Source organism: Chinchilla lanigera, unplaced genomic scaffold (assembly GCF_000276665.1).
Source record: "Chinchilla lanigera isolate Chin_1 unplaced genomic scaffold, ChiLan1.0 scaffold00032, whole genome shotgun sequence".
NCBI classification, from domain to species: Eukaryota; Metazoa; Chordata; class Mammalia; order Rodentia; family Chinchillidae; genus Chinchilla; species Chinchilla lanigera.
This window is the reverse complement of record NW_004955433.1, coordinates 1656337-1676339: the sequence shown is the minus strand read 5'-3', so window position 1 is coordinate 1676339 and position 20003 is coordinate 1656337. Positions and strand designations below refer to the sequence as shown.

At 43.9% G+C, this 20003-nt stretch overlaps 1 protein-coding gene across 7 annotated transcripts in view; it reads right to left on the bottom strand.

The window, feature by feature from the left end:
* Nucleotides 1-20003, bottom strand: part of Sept11 (septin 11) — an 85574-nt gene that overhangs the window by 15480 nt on the left and 50091 nt on the right. For all 7 annotated transcript variants that reach the window (XR_001234733.1, XR_001234734.1, XM_013516165.1 and 4 more), the window contains exons 3-7: nt 15107-15302; nt 6784-6970; nt 4872-5033; nt 1913-2009; nt 918-1086 (exon numbers count right to left, since the gene is read on the bottom strand). Coding sequence is in view for 5 of the 7 variants with exons in the window: in XM_013516165.1 (XP_013371619.1) it covers nt 918-1086; nt 1913-2009; nt 4872-5033; nt 6784-6970; nt 15107-15302 (811 nt within the window). In the remaining 2 variants the exon portion in view is untranslated. The remainder of the gene's footprint in view (nt 1-917; nt 1087-1912; nt 2010-4871; nt 5034-6783; nt 6971-15106; nt 15303-20003) is intronic.

Below are 20003 nucleotides of genomic sequence, written 5' to 3'. Positions count from 1 at the left end.
ATCTTTTGTGTTCCAAATGATCCTTCCCACCATGGGAGGGGAGCTGAGTCTGAGTGAGTGTCACAGGGGAAATGAATTTTCAAAGCATGCTGTATGAGACTCAGTTTGTGGCACTGCAAACGAATTCAACTTACAAAGGTTTTCCCAGAACGGGACTCATTAATAAATCGAGGACTTACTGCACTGAGCCATCTCCAGAACAAGTCTGAGAAAACAAGCCTCCTCCTACGTCAAAGGCAGCTCAGACCTGGAAGAGTGAACCTGCCCATGCTGGCCACAGACTGCCAGTGTCCACAGGCAGCCATCAGTTCTTTGCCATGTCCTAGGACTAGCCATGCAGGAAGCGCAAAACATCTTGTGCAGAGGCACTGAGGCCCCCAGTGAGAAGAGGCACCAGGCCCAAACAAACCTCACATCATCTCAAGGCCCTATGAAACTGCTTTGACAAGCCTCCCTTCTGCCAGGACTTCCCTGTGGCTGGGGCAACCCCCCATTTACCATGCCTGGTGTGGGTACCAGTACCCCAATCCTGCCAACCCTTTCGCCACCACTGGGCCCTGACAGGGACTTGGCATCTGCCCAGGCACTAGCTCTACACTCTTCTCAATTGGGAAAGCATGCGTATGCTCCTCCCTGCTCCTCCTGCTGTGAGAATGTCCTGGAGCACTGAACACTAGGTAGTGCTGGAAAGTAAGAACGCTGAGACGTGAACCTGTTTGGCAAGCACACGCGGCAAACTGCCATCAGGGGCCACAGCTTGGTGAATGCCGGGTCAGGCCCTGTGCTCCACAGACAAGACGGTTAGAGCCTGGGCTCAGGAGCTTGACTGTTCCATCCCTGCCCTCCCAGGCAGCAGGCACTCCTGTGGCTCCCGCTCTGCCACTGCCTGAGAGACACCTGCTTGGGCGCCTTCCTACCTGAAGGGTTTGCTGTCGGGGTCCGTGTCCTTGAACCCCATCTCCTCAAGCTTACAGCGCCGGTACAACTCGTAATGCCGGGCATGCGTCTGCTCCCGCAGGTCCTCCATGTTCACACGGATCAGCATCTCCCGTAGTTTCACGAAGTCACAGTGGCTTTCGTTTTCCACTGCAAGAAATGGGGAAGGGGGTGTTTGAAAGTGATGCTCCCAAGATGTCACTGATGTCACTCTGAAATTCCTGAGGTCTCACGGCCATCTGAAGATGCCTCACTGGCTCCCCCAGCGCTGTGCACGAAGACAAGCTCTCTGATGTGTACCCTGCTGCCGACAATGCCTACTGCCTACACCACGCAGGTTTGGGCCCCAGAACTTTGCAAATCTCAACCTTACCCTTGTCATCGTTTTGCTAAGCAGGCACTGTGGCTCTTGCTTTGCAGTTCAGCAGCCCAGTTTTGATGAGCAAGCCAACTCCCAAACAAAACAGCAGGGTGCAGACACAAATTCCATGTCATGTGCTCCAGAGCCATTCGGTTGGGACCTGTGCAGGGCAGCTTTTAAATACCAAAGGCATCCCCTTAACTAGATACTTACTGAAACAGCACTTACTTGGAGGGTAACTTTGCCAGAGATAATGGAGAAACACACACCCTCTTATTTATAAGAAATCTTTTCTCAGCTTTCTAAGGCTTTGTGTATAGAACTGGTTCAGACTCCTAGGGAAGAGCTCTTTGTCCCTTTCTAGGAATGGATACTGAATTTCCTACACAGCCCAGCATCTTAAGGGGCTGCTGACTACCACGAGGGTGTGGCAGTTACTTCTCTCTGCTGTCTACCTGCTATCTGGTTATTGTTTCTTTCTTCAGCCAACCTGGGAAGGCTAAGGTGGAAGCAGACCTGCTCCTCTCTACAGTGTGTGTGTGCGCGTGTGCGTGCGACTGACCGACCGTCCACCAAGGGCACTCACTATGAGCCCCTCTCCCATGCCAGACACACCTTGCACCACACCCCACGGGTACTGCCTGGCTTTTGCCATCTTGTTGCCGATCTTCACCTCTTCAGTGCTGCCAACCACTGCAAACGGGAGATGGACCTGCCAAGCAACAGGAGATAACACTGGTCATTTTCTGAAGCACATGCAAAGGCTGCTTCTGCTCCAGCCTCTGCACTTGCTCTCCTTCTGATGTCTCTACTGACTATGCAGCAGGCCGTGCAGAACAGGTACAAGACTCTCTAGCTCACTTGATGCATTTCACATATCCCAACCTACAGCCAAATACTGAACATCTGCTACAAGGGAGATTCCAAAGGAGAATGCTACGTTATGGCAAATGTACAGTGCTTCAGTGATGACATGCTGTCCACTGCACCAGCCACTCTATCTGTGGGCATGAGAAAGACGACATGGGACTAAGAAACTCACTTTTTAGTTTTCTTTACTTTTAACTATCTTTATACTTATAGTGGAAGCATAAAATATTTTCCCATTAAATATAACTTCACTGTTCAGTAGGACTAAATTTCACTTGGCCTCAAACTCCAGTTATCCAAAAAAAAAAAAAAAACCCAGAAAGACTAGTTTTGTCAAGTTAGATGCAAATATAAAGAAAAAGCACATTTTGGGTACTTAAAGTATATCAGGAATAAAATAAGTATGTGAATCTGCTTTGTAACTGTAAATTTTGTAAAATATAACTAGAGGCCAAGTATTTCTGATGAAAATTTGATGTGTGAATTGAGATACACCATCAAAATAAAATATACACTGGATTTCAAAGACCTAGTTTTAAAGTATCTCACTAACTACATGCTGAAACAACAGTATTTTGGATATATTAGATTAAGTTCTTAGAACTAAATTCATTTCTTCTTGCTTTTTAAAATGTGGCTAGTGGAAAATTTTACATTACACTTGTGGAGCTCATACTGTATTTCTCATGAACAGAACTGCTTTACACACTTGATCACTGTACAAGTTTCAAATCAGAAACATACTTTAGCCCAAAATACTAACTCAAGCGTTACACCCAGATTTATCTCAAGCAGAGATGGGTGTCCAAGACAACTGACTCTTTCACACTGGTTTATATGGTAGTTACGGCCACATTCAAGGGGTAGAGGAAAAAACTAATTCTATGTTTTTCTAATTAGTATACAAGAAAAAGGAAATTTGAAATAGCTGCTGCGAGAACTGTTCTCCGGGGCTCCTTGTCCCAGAGTCTTCTCCTGCAGATTAAGCTGAGAAGCAGGTATTTTTCAAGCCAAAAAGAGTGTAGTTTCAGGTTATCCACCCACCCCGTATCTTCTGCACATGCAAGATATTTACTTCCCTAGCTCTTCCCACTCTCTGTAGGAAGGAAGAAAAGCAGGTTCTTTCCTTAAACTCCAGGTCTGAAATTGAAATGTGCTCACTGAAGGTGAAGAGCAAAAGAGCTTTTCCAGCCAGCATTCGGTCTGAGTGACAAGGGAAGGTCTGCACTCCGTGTAACAAAAGCAGCTTCAGTGAGACTTCAGCTTCCACACAGCAGACGGCAAAGTGTCGGCAGGAACTGTCTGCAGTGAAGGGCTAGCAGGCAGCTCTGGATAAAGAGCTGGATTAGCCTGGAACATCAGAGATCCTCAGCTTCCATTAATTTAACAAGAAAGAGCAGAAGTTCATGGGTATTTTCTTTCCAAGAAGTTTAACGCAAATTTAGTTTCATGACCATGAAACATTATTTAGAGAAAGTCGATGGAATTCCTTTTGATGTCTGGTTCTACAACAAGGTATGCATGACATCCTGGCTGGAGCTTTGGACACGCTACAAGACATGCACACTGCTCCACATATGTGGTGCCAATTGTCAAGATGGGAGCATCCACTCGAGGGCCACACTGGTGGGGTTCAAATCCTCCTCCACTGCCAAGGCTATGCATCACAGGCTCTTCACCTGAAGTAGAAATAACTACCTGAGGCTGTCAAGAGGGCTGCATATAAAGTCTTAGTCTGTCTCTGGAAAATAGTAAGCTGCTCCATAAATGTCAAAAGTATCAGGCGCTACTAAGATTGCAAAGCTCTCAAAACTCATAGAAAGAGTGTTAGAGGGGGGGAGATCCTACATATTGTGTAAGAACTCCCTTTTACAGAATCCCTGCTAAGTGGGTCCAAACGGAATCTGTTGCCCACCAACCTCATGGCACGAGAACAAGCTAATTAACAAGACACTACTTCCATCACGATGGCTCCAGTGGTCACACATCCACTTCAGCATAGACCAAGTCCCCTTTCAGCTCTTTTTCCCCTCGTTTTAAAGGAGTCTGGTAGGTCTTCTTTATGGCAGCTGTCCTTTCAAACCCCTCATGTCAATTTCCCGGGAAGATTCTGCTCTTCAGCTTAAGACACATTACATCCTGACTTCCAAAACCATTACTGGGCATGCAGAGCGTTTTTACAGAAATTACGCATTCTCAAAACACAAAGATGAACAGATGCAGCACAGCTTCAAGAAACACCAAGGGTGGGGTGGGCAGGGCCAGGTAGCGGCAGGCAGGATGGGGCTCAGCAGGGAGGGTTAACTTCAAAGCTCACACAGAACCATGCCTGCATCTATCGCCTTTTAGTTCCTCTCAATGATGTGGACATTGTACCTGCAACTGCAAATTTCCCTAATGACTCAAAAATGTAGGAAAACTGTAGGGAGGGAAAGGCAGGAGCCAACCAACAAAGCAAAGCAGAGGCAACACTGACAGAAGCAAGCAGAGATCTCTTTCCTGTGAGCTCTGTGTGAAATGGGGCTGGGCTGGTGTTTCCTTCCCAGAGACTTAAAGAAAATCAGAGATTACCCAGTCTAACTCCCCAGGACAGCTGGGGAAACTGAAGCACACTTGTACTGAAGACCTCAGGTTTCTATGCAGCTCAGCCGCTAAGACAAGTTCCTGGGACAGCCACATGCTCCCACGTTACTTGAGGACTCACACTCATTGTCGCATTGATCTCTGCCACCGTTTCTTCATCTGTTGGAAACTGATATATTTGGACCCCATTGCTGACAAGCTCACTCATGATCTTACTCTTGAATTTGTGCAGTTCGTTCTTGGCAATTGTGTCTGCTTTTGCAATTATTGGGATGATGTTCACCTATAAAACAAACATGTCTGCTGTTATAATTCTCACATACAAAAGATCAGACAAGTGAATAAAACATAGCAAGTACATGGATAAAAAACTCAAAACCTCACTATAAAAACTACAGAAGATACTGAAAACCAGACTTCCTACTAGACACAAGGGACAGTTTTTATTTCCCCCTCTGAATGCTCTGGTTTTTTCTTACCCGACAATGAAGGCGTACTTATAATTTCCTCTCCTGTGTTACCTCACTCTACTTTAAGGAGTACAAGGAAGTATTATTATTCCATGACAAACAGCAGTAACAAAGGAGTCTATTCTCTGAATAACCAAGCCCTCCCTTTAGACCCTTCTCAGCTCCCTTAGGTGCTTGCATTCTGTGGGTCCTAACAGGGCACTAAAAGTTGTTTGTCAGAGCAGTGTAGTGTCAGCTCTGTGCAGAATGAAGTTCTTTCTTCTGATGCCCTGGAAATTGCTGGGAGAAGAGAACCTAAGTATTAACCAAAACAAAAGTGTTTTTACCTACTTTTAAATGTCTCAAAGACACGCCAGCTAATTCCTTTGAAAACAGGCTTTCATCAAACTACTTCATGCCAGAATGAGACCCATTGCCAAAAGCAAGGCTTTTGGTCACCAAGAACAGGAGAGAACTGGAATTTGCCAAGAAAGGCAAATAGTCTGGGGTGAGAGCCAGGGGCACCCCACAGCACAGGCTCCCAGCCCACAGTGGGACATTCTTTCCCATTTGCTTTAAATTCATGTTTTAGGATTAACTTTCTTTTGCTCCCTGGTAGGTGATAAGATGCTCCTGACATCTGTGATCTAAGAGCATGCTCAACACTGGGCCCAGGAACATGAAGTCTTAGAGGAGGAGGTTCTGAGGTAACATCTACAATCCTCTGCAGCTCCTTGGGATCCCGAGGCCCAAATGTGAAGTCCCTGATGAGATTAACAGGAGATGATCTGCTGACCAGAAGCCCTGTTCCAGGAGGCTGTGGACGAAAGGAAACCCCAATGACAGTGGAGATGTGTTTGGGTCAGGTCCCGAGGCACTTCCCTCTGGCACTCACCAGCTGTGGACACTTTAAGTACTCAGTGAACACCAGCTGGGACAAAAGAGCTGAGATTCATAGTTTCTTAGCCAAACTGATCAGAGTTGGTAAATCACCAAGCAGTTTAATTTCGGAAACTCTCTTCTCTCATTAGCAAGAGCTTGAACAACCTCTGTGAAATGATCACATTTGCTTATCTTTTCTCTTTACTTTATAATTCAAACTTTGTTAACACCACTTTAAGATGCTACCTAACTCTCCACTTCTACAATAATTCAGTTAATACAAAGTTTAACCTGCTTTGTTGGTGGGTTTTTTGGTTTGTTTGTATTAGTTGTGTTTGTTTTGCCTTTCTCTTTTTAAATCAAAATGTACTTATTTTGTGGTATCATCCTGGCTTGGGCAACATACTTGGACCTCAGAACCCACCTCACTCTACTACCTTCAGGCTATCTGTGGAAGACAGGTTCTCCTAAGAAAAGGGGGCCATGGGTGTGGCAGTGGGGGGAACAGCCCTCCCTAGCCAAGATCCCACACCATCAGAACAAGGGCCCAGCTCCAGTTCCCCAAGGATTTGAGTGCAGTGTCAAATCATTCCACACCTCCACCAAACCCTATAAACAAATTATATTGAAAGAGAATAAACTGGGGCCTTAGGAGAAGATGACCTAACAGGACAGGAGATGGTAACTGAAGAGGACCCGTACCTTACTGTCCAGCTTTTTCATGGTGACCAGGTCCAAGGACTTTAGTGAATGTCCTGTAGGGGCTATGAAGTAAAGGCAGGCATGAATCCTTGTGTCATGATAATTGAAGAGAGAACGTTTGATCTTCAATTCCTCTTGCAGGTAGGCTTCAAATTGAGCATCAATGTATTCCACTATCGGCTTATAGCTAGAATGGAGAAGAACATTTGGCAAACATGTTTTCAAATCACCATGTTTCTGTTCTCAGAGCTCTTCTGCAATTCTGTGTAGGACGTCCCCTGAGAAGTATCACCATGGCTCCACCCTCTCCAAGAGCTAGGGCCCAGGTTCTTACCTTGGCTGCTAAATCCTTCATCACCTGGCCCCTGAACAACCCCCCCAGGCTCACTCATCTCTCCCATTCCCTCCCTGGCTAGTGTTTTCTGTCCCAGGAACACACAACCACGTGTGCTGTCCCACACTTCGGCCCTCACGTGCCTGTGCACCCCTGCTCAGGCTACCCATTCAGTGGAAGGGCCTCCTTCCTCACGCTTCTTGCTGAACTCATCCTTTGTTAGACACTGTATTGGGAATGGCAGCTTATGGCTGTAATCTCAGCTACTCAGAGACTGAGGCAGGAGGATCCCTCGGTAACTTAGCAAGATCCTGTCTCAAAATGAAAAAGGGCTAGGAATGTTGCTCACTGTAAAGGTCACAGGTTCAATCCCCAGGGCCACAAAGGAATGAATGCATGAGTGAATAAAATGAAAAAAAACAAAACAAAACAAAAAAAAAAAACCAAGACTATAAGTATGTGGAGCATACTGCCTCCTCTCCCAGGGCACCCATGGGAGATACTGCTAAGAGAGAGTGTCATTCCTTCCTACTAGGCCAAAACTGTGCATTCAAATCAGTTTCAATAAAGTGACTCTGGGGGCTGGGGATTTAGCTCAGTGGCATAGCGCCTGCCTGGCAAGCACAGGGTGGTGAGTTTGATTTCCGGTACCAGAAAAAAACCAAACCAAAAAAAAAAAAAAAGAATAAAGTGACTCTGAAACTCTCAACCAAGAGAAGACCCCGGAAGTAAAATTGGCTTGTGATCTCAGGCCGCCCACTGGGAACTTCTCCCAGGTGTCTTCCTGGCCTGCTCCTCCAGAGACGGAGACTGCGCTCCCACAGGTCTTGTGCACACTTTAGACTTCTAGAGATGGAGGGGCCTGCGCTACTATGAGCTTCAAAACTCTATCCAACTTGAAAAATATATAATTAAAGGCAAACTTTGTAGCCCTCTTTTCCTCACCCAATCATGTAACTGTTTGAACAGTTACATACCATTAGCTGACCATAAACACGACAATTAATAGCATATTAGAATATATATTCAATAAACTACATGTTCCCCAAGGAGTAGCACTAGGTTAGGTTACTGTGGGAAACCCACAAATCCTTCCACGAGCCCAAGGGGACAACTGCTCAAGAGAAATTCATTTCAGCAACAGAGAGACCTTAACCTTTTAGGAGTCCGAAGGGTTAGTTCTCCCCAACCGCGCTACCTTTCTGAGGAATGATTTCAATTGTAAGAAAAGTAAAAACCTTTCAATACCCAAATCTCTTACTCATAAATTAAACTAAAGGCCTTGAAAGGGCACTGCAGATCTTTTACAATAAGGATGTCAGCAAATACTCCAAAACAACCTCCCCAAATAAACTACAACAGCAAATGTATGACCCAAACTGAAAACAGTCAATAAAAATATTTTGACAGCATTTTCTTTAATGATTTGATCATAATCCATTGACTCAATTTAAGCACGCAAAATCTCTTGAGTTTTTTTAAAAAAAGTGGAATATGCCTCAGCAGTTAAAAAGCTCTGAGTCATAACAAGCAAATCCTAAAAGAGGATGACTAGTAAGATTCTTCTCTATTTTCCAATTTTAAAATAGGGGCAAGCACTACACCACAATAACCCCAATTGCTATGGGGTAGTTACCTGGGATGGTGGTTAGACACCTGGATTCAAGCCAGATGCCTCAAACCACAATCTAGCTTCAGGCACTGGCTGAATGGTCTTGGACAAATCACTACACCTCTCTGTGTCCTGCTTTCCTAACAGGGAAATCAAGGACAAAAATAGTGCTTCTATCAGAAAGGACTGGCATGTAAGAGTATCATACACCTGTTTCATAAAAATATAAACAGATAAAAGTAGTTTGAGGTTTAAAAAAACCACATACACACACACATACACACGCACGTGTGTGTGAAAAAACAAAACCCCAAACCCACAGGAACTCTACACCCTCTGGATTCCTTGCTGAGGGTTTTGCTTCTGAACACGTGCCCTGCAGGGCAGCGTGGACAGACCATACCCCAGGGCTGATCTTTGCCCAGGGCTGACACTAAGGCAGATGTCCTGACATTAGCAGTTGTCCCTGGCACCCTCTTAGCCCATGGGGAGGAAAAGCAGCTCACAGGTTTGTCCTTTGTGGCTCCCAGAGTCTGAGTGTGAGCTCTCTGTCTCCTCTCAGCAGCAGTCCAAGTGCACGTCTGCTTTCTGTTAATCTCCCTCCTTGCCTCTGGCTTTGATTCTGACCTCCGAAGGTCACGGGAAGCACAACGCCTCTCCTTTGTGGGAAAGCAGCTTCCTTAGTGGCTGCACAAATCTTCTGTTCTTTTCTCACATTTCAGGCCTCCTCTGCCTGCCCGGTAGGCACTCTTGGCCACTCCTGGCAGACACTCCCACTTCTTCCCACGCTGTGGTCTCTCCAGAAAATCATGTTCACTGCGATGTTTCACTGACCATGTAACTGATGACTAGGTACACGTTTCTGCCTCTAGCCCAGATCTTTCCCTTGTGCTTCAGACCCATCTACTGAACTACTTTCAGATTATTTCCAACTATTCTGCTAACTAAATTTGTCCAAAATCAAACAATTTACCCTGTCAACACCCACAGGCCCCTATATGCCTCGGCATGGTATGGGTGTCACCACGCACACTTCTGTCCAAGTCGGAAACCCAGTTTACCCTAGGGACCTCCTCTCTCTTAAGAGTCAAGCATAAAATTCTTTATCTTACCTTACCTTCTATGTCATTATAAACAAGGGAAGCAATGTTCTCCTGGAGAGCTAGTTACCAAAACCACTACTTCCTATGTCAAACATTTAATTATGCAAATGAAACAGCTTCCTCTTAATGAGAAACAAACGAGCTAAATGGTTTGTATTCTGACTCATAATCCCAGAAACAAATCTTCTGCCCCTTCCTACCTCTTGTTATCAGAAGAAAGAAAAGCCCTAACTCCAATTTTGCCTTTTGTTAGTTTCTACTTGTAAAAAAGGTTACCCAGCCAGGCATGGCGGCATATGCCTGTAATCCCAGCACTAGGGAGGTTGAGGCAGGAATACTGCCTTAAGTTTGAAGCCAGCATGGGCAAGGACAGCCTGGACTACATGGCTACACACATTGTAAAAAAAAAAAAAAGATACCTATTCTGTGTGACCAATTCAAACTTCTTGGGATTACAGCCATACCTAGTGTTTGTGTTGGGGAGACAAATAAGCCTTTCCATTTTTGTGTAATTTCCTGTTAAAACATGGGGGTGGTCCTTGTTATGGGCTCATTATTTTTCATGTAATTTCATCCACAAAAAAAATACAATAAAATCACAGAAGCTCACCCTAAAAGTGCTAGAAAAGTTTTCTTATACAGCAGTATTTTCTGTCCATCCATTCTACCAACTGATCATTCTTGCAAAATGGCCATTCATCCAGGGACTGAATCTCCCTCTCACAACCACACCATTACCATGTCCTCCTCTTATCTGGCTATCTCTTAGTCAAGACAACATTCCATACCCCTGGGAAGTTCCTACCTCTGCCAGGAAGTGTAGTAAGAAAATTCAAAGGGCAAACAGTCTGTTTTACTACTATCATATGACTCTCATAAAGACTGGATGAGCCTGGAGATTTTCTCTCTTGGTGGGTTCTGAGCACCCATGGTTTTCAGTGCTAGCCTTACAGTTCGAGAGATGCCATGGACAGCCACCAGCCACCTGCCACCTCCCAAGGCGGGGATTAGCAAACTATTCTATTACAGCTGGAGAGTAAAACTTGGTTTCCCTTCCTCTTTGGACTCTTTTCCTTCTTCAAGGAGTACAGACAGCAAAGCAAGGAAGCCCTTCAACAGAAAAAAGGTTGCACGTCACAGGAAACCTTACCAGATCTGTCTTCCTGCCTCCTTCTAGCTAGCCTGGCCAGAGGCAGATAATGACACAGGAATGTTGACATGTCCAAAGCCTACATAAACAAACTGAGACATTCTTTTTTTGTTGTTTTGTTTTTTTTTCCGGTATCGGGAATCGAACTCATGACCTTGCACTTGCCAGGCAGGCGCTGTGCCGCTGAGCTAAATACCCAGCCCCAAACTGAGACATTCTTAAAGTCTTACATGTATGGCAGAAAAGCTTGCCTAATTCCCAAAGTGAGTAAAAATTATCACGGGTTAGAGAAAGAGCACATCCCTTCCCATATGGTCACGTACCACTGCAAAAATGCACATCCCACTTCCAACTTCTTGATAAAAGCAGAGCCCATTCAAGTAACTATTTTTAAACAAGTTACTTGGGTTTGTAGTCAACAGTGTCAACAATGCCTCCTGAGGCACAGGGTACTGAAGAATTTCAAATGCCATTCCGAGATTATGCAACAGCTGTCAAGAAATTTCAGAAGAAAAAATATTTGGTATCTAGGTTAGGTTAACATTACACTTCCTCTCTTCTAAGTCTCCTTGGAAACTATTATTTGACCCAAATGAGTCAGATAATTTCTTAAAGAAGTCTCCAGCTGCAAATAGGAGGATCTACATTGTACTGGCTTAGTGATTTGTCACTCAGTGAAACCCCTTAGCCTGAGGAAAGTCCCCTTTTGCAGGGAAGGCAAAACACAAAAATTTAGGGGCAGTTTTAAGGCAATAACTCTGAGCTGGAAGAGCACAGGGAAAATCATTTCTTCTATTTTTTTATTTTTATTTTTTTTGCGGGGCGTGGGGTAATGGCCAAAGAGTGAACCCAGAGCCTAGTGCATGCTAGGCATGTGCTCTACCACTGAAGTCCACCCCAGCCCATTTTACTTTGAAACAGAATCTTACCAAGTTGCCTGGGCTGGCCTTGAAATCATAATCCTCCTGCATCAGTCTCGCAAGTAGTTAAAGGCATGTGACACCATGCCCCATGGGCACATGTTATCTCAGGAGTAAGATGCCAGATGGAAGATATACTTACTCCTGTGGGAATCCTGAAAGGCCTGTCCTGAGTCCCTCCAAAACCTCACGGAGTCATAGCCAGAGCTTTTCCAAGATGCCTGGTTCTGGAGTGTGTGATGCCAGCATCAAGGGTGTGTGATTACTAAAATGAGCCCACTGATTGGTTTGGCATAGTTCTGGGAAGGATTAAGGCTGCCCTGCCCTGGGTGAGTGCTACCATCCGTAAAGATGTGTAGCCTGGATACGATACAAGGGACAGAAAGAGGGTCGCCGCTTGTCACTTGTGGCCTTCTGCCCTGCCTCTTAGATGCCCCTCTGCAATGGCACCCTGCCTTGGAGCCAGCCAACTATGGACTGAAACCTCTACAAACTGTGAGCTAAATAAACCTTTCCTCCTTTTACTTTGGGTGTCAGGTATTCTGTCTCAGCAATGAGAAAAGTAACTAAGACAAGGCCCAATCAGGGAATGCACAAACATGAGATTCTTGAACCCCAGGAAGAATCTGTCTGGGCCGAGAAATGGAAATGAGGTCTCTCCCACATGGCCTATGATGATGCGATGCTCAGATGCCCTGTCCAGCCCCTCCCACAATGCTCCTGTGCCCTTTTCCCTGTCACCAGCATTTGTGCCTCATTTATTTTTCTTGGCATTACAAGCAGCTTTCAGCCAGTAACCTTTCTGTCATTCCTTGGCATCAAGGTCGGCGCTAAGAGCCCCTGTGCAGCTGCAGTGTCAGAGCTGCGCTGTCTCTGCCACAGCACCATGTACAGTGTCCGCTTTAACCAGACACAAAACGGGGCTCCTCACTGCGTCTAACAACCATGCCTGTCGCCACAGGGCCACATCTGAGGAGCCTTCAAAATGCTTTGGAAATACAATAAAGAATTCAGAGCTCGAAGAATGGATTCAATACTTCTGTCAGCACTGTTGTGCTCATATTCATGTTGGATTATTAAAATATATCAAGACAAAGCACATTTCCACATAAAAAGATAATGTACATAACATGTACAGTATATATATGTATGTGTGATTTTTTGAGACAGGGTCTTACTGTGCAGTTCAGATTGGCCTTGAAGTCATGACACAAGCAGGCTGGATTTGAACTTGCACTCATCCTCCTGCCTCAGCCTCCTAAATTCTGGGATTACAGGCATGCACCACCATGCCTGGCTTCAGGGTAATCTGTTTAAAAAACAAAAACCTGGCACTAACGAAGTTTCTGAGCCACAAAGAAACACACCGTGACAGGCTTCTTACATACTGGTCAATGTCTGGAACAATCCTGTAAGGCTGTCCCTGCTCAACAACGTATTTGGAGGTCTCAGTTTAGAACCGTTTTAGGCATGGAACTTTTAACTTCCCCAACCAAACTTCTTTTGAGAACGAATATAATATTTTTAAATAGTCATGACACTTAAACTCAAGGTTGAACAGGATCGGTGCTCTTGAGAAGGAATATGAGCACAACCTTGGGAGCAGGACTAATGTGGATTTGCACTGGGGGTGGTCTAAGGATTAACAACACCCCTCAAGTATGGGCAAAGTGGTTCATACAGAAGAACCCAGACTTAGGTGGGCTTTACAAATGGGGTAGGTGTATTTTATAAAATGAAAGGTCACTATATTATTTTATATTACCTCCTCAAATTTATGTGAAGGGTGATAGTTAGTTTTAATGAATGAATGTGCAACATGGACTGGTAGTTAGGAACCTTGATCTATATAAAACTACGGGACCAAAATGCTTACAAAATATTCTATTTCTTAAGTGGGTGGCACACACCTTTTTCCACATACACACAGAATTTTGTGGTGTGAATTACCTAACTAGCTTAATAAATCTTCTCTGCTCAGAAAACTTTAATCTATCCAACTAACTTAAGTTCTTTGCTAGGCTTGACTGAGACCCCAATCATTACTCAGCCTGGCAAGTTTTGTACCCCAAGTGCAGCCCACCTTTGAGCAGTCCCAGGGAAGATCCAGACACTGCACAACACCAAAACCCTCAGAGTCAGGATCCTGTGCCAGCTGGAAACTCATTTAGCATTGTTCTAGCAGATCATTCATGCTTTCTTCACTGTGGGGCTTTAAATGCTAGTATCATTCTTGTCAAAAGACACCAAAACAGTATCGAATCCCTCATATTCACCACATCCGTCTTAGCAGCCCAACCTTTCACATACACTAGCCCTGGAAAACACCTGAAAGAACACACAACACATCCCTATCAAAGTCAGGTACGTTCCCAAGGTCCACAGCTTCTTATTACCAAAACCCAAGCACAGTGCAGTCTCCCAGTCCTGGGCTATGGCTTTCTAGGAAAAATCACAATGATTCAGTTTTCATCCAACTCTGTGTCCGGGTATTAAGTCAAATACCCATTCTGCTTCAGAGATTAGGAGAGCATGGCAGATGCTCACCCAAATTCCTTTTACTTTCTAATGATTTCTTATTCTACAGAGCTAAAAAAAAAACAAACAAACAAAAAAACCCAGCCACATCTTCCAGGATCTCTTCCTCCTCAGATTCTAGATGTGGCTCAATTTCTGCCAGCAGATGCAGCTGTGCAAGGCCTGGAAGCAGGGAGTGAGCAAAACAGTCAGAGCCACACATAAAGGGCACACTGTGAGTGTACTTCGTGACTGGGATAGATGTGGAGGTTCTGGTGCCTCTTCTAGAAGCACAGGTCCCACCCAGTGAACGGCAGCTGACAGGAAGCATGTCTCTAACACAGTCTGCAGAGGATGTTATTTCTCACTTTCCTAGTGGGAAAATTCCCCAAACCTGGTTCTCAGATGTTTCTAGAGAAATGGCATAGAGAATGGCACATTTTATTCCTCCCAACAAATCCCTTTTCTGCTTATCCCAGCTAGAATGGATTTTGTGGTCTGATGCTGATCTCAAGAAAGAATATTTTCAGAAAATTTCTCTGAGGACAAGAAGGCCTTATCTTGAAGGTGACAGAGGACCAAGCCCCACAGCTAGAAAACACCGGAAACTGTTAGTATTTGAATGCACCCAGGATAGATCCTACTATCTCTTCACCCATTCACATCCCACAACACCCTAAGATGTACCTGTCATCTTTATTTATTTGGTCTCCAAACCCCACGGTGTCAACGATGGTTAGCTTCAGCCGAACATTGCTTTCCTGAAGCTCGTAACTTCTGGCTTTTAACCGGACGCCTGGTTCATTGTGAGTAGCCGGGTCACTTTCAAATTTAGTGTTGAATAAAGTGTCCATTAATGTGGATTTGCCAATTCCTGTCTCGCCTACATAAACACAAAGGGAAAATCTGAAAATGTGTATTTCAGACATCAGTTCATCAGTATTTTTAAAAATTAATCATGTTTGTAACATAAAAAAACCAGAAATATGTATAATACACAAAATACCTCTCTAGAAATGTCTCAAGGACGGTCAGAAACTACTTAGCATAAAAGAGCCTGGACTTATAGAGCAAGATTTTTTTTTACCTCTGCATAAAAAAAAAAACAACATTACCAGTGAGTTTTCCTATAACCAATCTACATATTACAAGGATATAAACTGTCTAACTTTCTTAAATGTTACCTTAAAAAAAACACTTGATTCCATGTTGTTGAAAAAGAATTATACATTTCAAAACAACTCTCTTGACAACAGTACTTACTAATGTTACTGGATGCTTATTTTGTACCAGGTGCTGTAGCAAGAGGTTTTGGTTTTTTTTGGTTTTTCTCTGGTACGGGGAACCGAACTCACGACCTTGCGCTTGCCAGGCAGGCGCTTTTGCCACTGAGCTAAATCCCCAGCCCCAGCAAGAGGTTTTGATTCCTTCTCTTGTTTAAACTCTGCTACTTACCCCATCAAGTAGATACTAGGGTTTCTTGCATTTGGAGGATGAAGCACTAAGGCTTAAGCAAACTTTCCAAGTATTTTGTCTCAAGTCATACCACAGGTAGCTAAGCCAGGTTCTACCTGAGGTTTGTAGCACTTTAACAGCTACATTCAATCAACACAGCATCCTGACTGTACTACGACAGGAAAAATGACTGCCTAGTACTTTCCAGTTACGGCTATAAGTCTATGTTAATTCTTAGTAACTGAGCTCCCTATTCCCATTCAGCTGACTTCAAGCTGGCAAACAGTAGACTTTTCCACTTGCATGGCGACATTATGACAAAGAAACTGCATGATGTTAAATGACCTGAAACAATGACCTTATTAATTTACAATGGTAAGTCCCGTCACTGAGTTGTTTATTGAGCCTCTCATGTGTACAAAGTGGAGTGTCAGGTACCTGAAACAACAACATCAAATACATGGTGAGACCCAAATGTGCAACCATGACGAATGTCCACTCAACCTTCAAAACAGGACCCAAGCAGTAAGCAGGGCATAGCTCAGTGGTAGTGGCCTTGCACGGAACAGGCAAGGCTCTAGGTTCCATCCCCAGCACCACAGAACACAAACCAACAACAAAGCACCAAGCAAAAGTCTCCCCCCAACTAGTTCTGTGAGCCAAACACAGCTGGCAATGAGAAAACCCAGCTTTGCTGGTGACAGTGGAAGCTGAGCATATGTGATTATGGCGAGAGGAAAGTAGAAATCAAGAAATACTAGCTCTAAAGATATTTTTTTGTTAATCTTAAAAAAAATTCTCAAAGAAAGATAAACTCGAGACTTTTATAGGTAAATGGTCACAACTAGACATCATACTCATAAGTGAAATAAATCAAACATACATGTGCAAGCACCGCATTGTTTCACTAGTGTAAAACCTGAAAGAGTTAATTTAAACTAGGAGATATGATAGACATTGTGAATTGATAGGAAAGCACTCAAAGGTAAAGGGCAACTGGGATGTGGGAAAAGAAGGGAAAGAAGGAGAAATTTTGTATGTATGTATATGCAGGATAGTCAACATGGCTGTTCTACTGTCTTGTATTTCTTTGCTGAAAGAAACTGTCAGTGAGTCCTTGGTTGATCAGCATTGCATATCTATGTCTGTTTTCATGAGAAACCACTTTGAAGATATCAATATGTAATACAACAAGCATTGTTAATTCCCTACCTCTTTGTTTGTAACTCTGTACTGTTCCTTTGCTATTTTGTAAAATGTTGTCTGTCTGTTAATATTTTCCTCCTTTTATTTTTAAAATTAAAAAAAAAAAAATTCTTAGATTTCCAGCTTGGTTTAAACATCCCAGTATACAGCAGCCCTTTCAACAAACCTAACCCTGATAATGTTCCTGGGGACATTCCCTCTTCTGAAGGGTTGTTACAATGGCATTAAGGATGCTGACATTCCAGGAAAAGCTCTGGAACTTACAGCCTCAGGGTAGCACTCTCACTCTAAGGACAAAATCCTCTAATTAGAAGTTCTTTATTTATGGTGCTCATTGTCTTCCAACAGTATGCAAAGTAAAGTAGGATGGAGTCTTTCTGGATTTGAGCTTTCTCTGATTAGAAACCTTATGTGGCTTGCCACTTACGATACATAAAGTTATTCAAACTGGGTGTGGGGACACATTTGTAATCCCTGCTACATGGAAGACTGAGGCGGGAGGATTACCTGCACTCACAAATTCTGAGACTAGTCTGGGCAATACAGTAAGATCTCAGCCCACTAAGGTGCAAAACTGCCTGGACTGGGCTCAAACTTGCAATCCTCTTGCCTCAGCCTCCCAGAGTGATAGAATTACAAGCATGCATCACCACACCTGGATTTGCCTTACTCTTTAACCTTTCCCACTGTGTCCCTGATAGATGTAAGATCATATAATTTCTTCCTCCATCAGGCTTCATTCAGCCAGTGTTTTCTAGTGCCTACTATGTACCCAGCTCTGTCACAAGTTCTGGAATACAGCGATGAAACAGCCTTATAGGGCATTCTCCCAAGTCTTAAGAGTCTAGTCCAGAACATAAGTGAATACCAATCAGCTCTGACTTATTATTACAGGAATAACATTTTAAGCATCTGCCATAACCACATTCCCCTTATGAACAAGACCAGACCTTATACTCTGTGACCGTGAGAGCTGACCACAGATAACTGGACTAGGACCAGGCCCCTGACCCAAGGCCACCAAGTACACCTGCTTATTATTCTGTGATATAATAGTACCTACTGGTCCCATACAAGCAGAACTTCTCTATGTGAGTGAGAAATACACAATCTAAATCAGGCGTGGTGGCACACACCTGTAACTCCAGCACTTGGAAAGCTGAGGCAGGAGGATCATTGCAAGTTCAAGACCAGCCTGGGCTACAAAGTGAGTGCAAGGCCAGCCTGAACTGCATAGGGAGACCCTGTCTCAAACACACACACACACACACACACACACACAAAAAAAAAAAAAAAAGGAGAAATACAAGATCAAGATCACAGCAAGAGAAGGGAAGCTGTACAGAGCCGGGTAAATAAGCAGAAGCTATGTAGCAGCAAAGGCTCAAAGTGAGTAGAAGTTGTACTGTGGATAGATGATGGCTGGGAATACAGCATAAAGAGCGTATTGGCACAGCTTACAGGAAATTCATGTATTTAACTAATGAATACGGTGATAAGCATAGGTGTAAGGCTGAAATGGTGAACAGAAACAGTCAACACTGAACTTCTGCAATACCCTGATGTTATTTCAGATCCTCATGAGGTCTGACAGTGCAGCAGCTAAGAGCCTATTTGGAGACTCTAGCAGGGGAGCACAGCTACTCGTACACCCTCAACAAAGGAACTGTCCTCTATGGGGGCTGTTCATCCTCTTTCACTGAGCATGGAGCATGGAGGGAGGAAGGGGATACCTGCCTACTGAGCCAGATCTCCTGGATCAATACTGATCAGTGAGGTAACAAATGTTACAGCCAGATCCCCTCACATCCTGTGCAGCAGCTGAGACTGTGTTCTCTCTTCTGTACCTTCTTGAATATTCTTACAAATAAACTCCATCAAAAAATGGAAGAGAAACCAGTACCTATTCTTTAAAGTGTAACAAGCCCACAATCAAGATTCATGGCTTAACAAAGCAGCTTTAAACAAAACAAAGTTACAAGTAACAGATACAGAAATAAAAGACGGTTCTCCACCAAGAGACTTGGAATCTGGTAGGTGACTATGGAAGTACTTGAGCCTGTGTGTAACCTCCTCAGCACAGCCAGCTGCTTCCCAGGATTTCCCTGTTCTCCCAACATGGACAAGGGCGCCCTGCAGAGCTCCCCAGAGAAATCCCCTCACACTAAAGGTTCTGTCAGTAGAAAGTGACCTGCTTGCTCCTCCCCTGCTTCCCAAGGGACACCAATAAATGCTTCAATTTATAGGGTAAGAATTCTAGGTTACCTGGACAGAGCTGAAATTACCATTTCCTTTTATTAGGTGGAAAATTATTAAGCACATGTGAATGTGGAACAACATACTTTTTTTTGAAGCCACTGTAACTTTAATGATGTTAGGGTGGGAATTATGAACAATTAGCATTCCAGGCCCTACTTACAGCATGGGGGTAATCAGTGGGTTGAAAAAACCACTGTCCCTCTAAATTTCAGAGTGTTTAGCTTTCCATTCCTATGCTCTGTGCTTTAAGATCCATAATTAGACACAGCAATGTGATTCACCAAAAGCAGTTTCATAGGAAGTGGCAGTTTTGGAATAAAATGAACTACAGAAGCTAGGGAGCTCTTCAGTGCACTGGCTTCTAGACATCTCTTCGCACCTTGAACACAGCCTTGTTTATACTTGTGAGGATCTACTGAACAAAGAAGTGTCTCCCTGAGTAACTGAGACACTTCTAGTTAAAGGGGCCATTTCAAAGGAAACAACCACAATAGTAATGTTCTGAAAATCATGACTACAGCATTCCAAACTTCCTTGCAGAGCACCATGGACAGAGAAGGCATTTATCAAAAATTAAAGTAAAAATGATCATGCTAATCATTTCTACAGAGACTTGCCACTATGGTAGACTTTTCAGTTTGTTTTTTATTCTACTGTGAATTCA